The sequence below is a fragment of the Chanos chanos genome, chromosome 5, assembly GCF_902362185.1.
Source record: "Chanos chanos chromosome 5, fChaCha1.1, whole genome shotgun sequence".
Lineage (NCBI taxonomy): Eukaryota > Metazoa > Chordata > Actinopteri > Gonorynchiformes > Chanidae > Chanos > Chanos chanos.
The window spans coordinates 53127923-53130422 of NC_044499.1; the positions used below are offsets into that span (position 1 = coordinate 53127923).

Here is a 2500-nt window from a genome sequence, read left to right on the forward strand (position 1 = left end):
TTCTGTCTTGGAGAAGTGGAGTCCTCTTTCGTCTGTGTCCATGGAGACCGGCCTTGTTTAGTGTCTGCTGGAGCGTCTGTTTGAGATGTTGGTACCAAAATTTGGCACAGGTGTGAATAATTTTAGGTTTAACTGTCTGTGTACATGTCTGTGTATGTGTGTGTGTGTGTGTGTATGTGTGTATACATGTAGACTCACCAGGTGCGTGTGTTAACCTCGTAGCGATACAGGTCGTCTACCAGGCCGTATTTATTGGCGGGGAGAGACTTGTAGCCCCCGTGAACAAACACACTTTTGCTGGAGCTGTCGTACACACTGCTGTGGCCATACCCCCCCTGGGCAATGGCCCCCCTGGTCTCCGGCACAACCCACACATTCGTCTCTGTCAGAGAGGAACACCATGTGTCAGTGTGAGGGAGCACTGGCCGCTATCAGGGTATCAGGGTATCCTGGGCTATTCAGAAATCCCGAAGGTGTGATTTTCAGTACCATTAAAGATACAGGCGCTCCTCTTTCTATTACACTGATACAGAGATGCTGGATTGAGCTGACGTATTGTAGTGCACAGCACGCACCACCAGAGGTCAGTCTACCAGCGAGGAGGATGGTGTCCGTGAGCGGTGGGGATAACGTTACAGGACTAGTAATATTTAATTATTATATTATTATTATTATATTATTATTGTTATTGTTACTGGAGCTGTCAGTTCAGTGTGCCACCTGTCTGGAGCATTCTCAGGGGCGCCTCTACCCAGGCGTGAGGAGCACAGAGCACTCACTGATGTTGTACTCCTGCACGGTGCTGACGTAGCTGTAGATGGAGGAGTAGCCGAAGATGACCACCATGATGACGTCTCCTGAGTCCAGCTCCACCACGTGGGCGGAGTGTCCCTCCACGGCGTAGACCTGGCCGTGGGGCGGGGCGGAGGGGAAACGTCGAGACCAAGTCCGACTGGGCAAGTCAAAAACCCACAGCTCGTCCGTCACATTCCCCGAACCCATCTCCAGCTTCCCCCCAAACATATAGAGCTCGTCCTGAAGGGAGAGAGAGAGAGAGAGGGGGAGGGAGGCTGAGGAGAGAGAGGGTGTGGGGTGGCGTGAGGGTGGGGGAGTGTGTTTAACAGGTGTGTTACCTGGTACAGGGTGAGGGAGTGACCGTATCTTGACACTGGGCCACTACTCGTAGGCACAGTGTTCCAAATGCCGCTCTCCAGGTTATAACTTCAAAGACACAAAAAAACACATCTCACATATTTCACAAAAACACACATCTCCCTCTCCAAATTATGACTTCTGACACAAAAAAAACACATCTCACATATTTCACAAAAACACACATCTCCCTCTCCAAATTATGACTACTGACACAAAAAACACATCTCACATATTTCACAAACACACACATCTCCCTCTCCAAATTATGACTACTGACACAAAAAACACATCTCACATATTTCACAAAAACACACATCTCCCTCTCCAAATTATGACTACTGACAAAAAAAACACATCTCACATATTTCACAAAAACACACATCTCCCTCTCCAAATTATGACTACTGACACAAAAAACACATCTCACATATTTCACAAACACACACATCTCCCTCTCCAGATTATGACTAATGACACAAAAAACACATCTCACATATTTCACAAACACACACATCTCCCTCTCCAAATTATGACTACTGACACAAAAAACACATCTCACATATTTCACAAACACACACATCTCCCTCTCCAAATTATGACTACTGACACAAAAAACACATCTCACATATTTCACAAAAACACACATCTCCCTCTCCAGATTATGACTAATGACACAAACAACACATCTCACATATTTAACAAAAACACACATCTCCCTCTCCAGATTATGACTAATGACACAAAAAACACATCTCACATATTTCACAAACACACACATCTCCCTCTCCAAATTATGACTACTGACACAAAAAACACATCTCACATATTTCACACACACACACACATCTCCCTCTCCAAATTATGACTACTGACACAACACCCCCCCCCCCCATACAAACGTTTCCCTCCATGCTCTACTGAGAAATTAACAGAGCGACACAGGGGGTTTCTAAACTGTGCAACCCACCATCAGGAGGAGGACAAGGGAGAGGAAGAGGATGAGGAAGGAGAAAATATGACCTACAATCCACAAGCGCTAAGGCCAGGCCTCGTGTGACTCACTTTAGAATCATCTGGAAGGCGCTGTAATTAAAGGTGTAGCCACCGACAACCCACATGACCTTCTCCTGCACCACGGCCTTATGGGATGCCCTGCCCAGTGAGGTGCCAAAGGGTTTGACGGTGGGCATGACCCAGTATGATTCAGTAGACGGAACCGTGAGAGAACAATCCGGACCTGCAACACAAAGCACAGCACCAATCATGGCTTTAACCAGACAAAACGACTCACATCTGATGTACACAGTCACAGGCAGAGAGACAGACAGACAGATAAATACATAGA

The 2500-nt window shown here is 46.6% G+C and overlaps 1 protein-coding gene across 1 annotated transcript in view; it reads right to left on the reverse strand.

Moving 5' to 3' along the window:
• The window catches only part of atrnl1b (attractin-like 1b), a 95393-nt gene that overhangs the window by 70072 nt on the left and 22821 nt on the right, over positions 1-2500 (reverse strand). Inside the window, exons 6-9 of the mRNA XM_030775173.1 lie at positions 2218-2392; positions 1134-1221; positions 780-1035; positions 199-382 (exon numbers count right to left, since the gene is read on the reverse strand). Coding sequence (XP_030631033.1) covers positions 199-382; positions 780-1035; positions 1134-1221; positions 2218-2392 — 703 coding nt within the window. The remainder of the gene's footprint in view (positions 1-198; positions 383-779; positions 1036-1133; positions 1222-2217; positions 2393-2500) is intronic.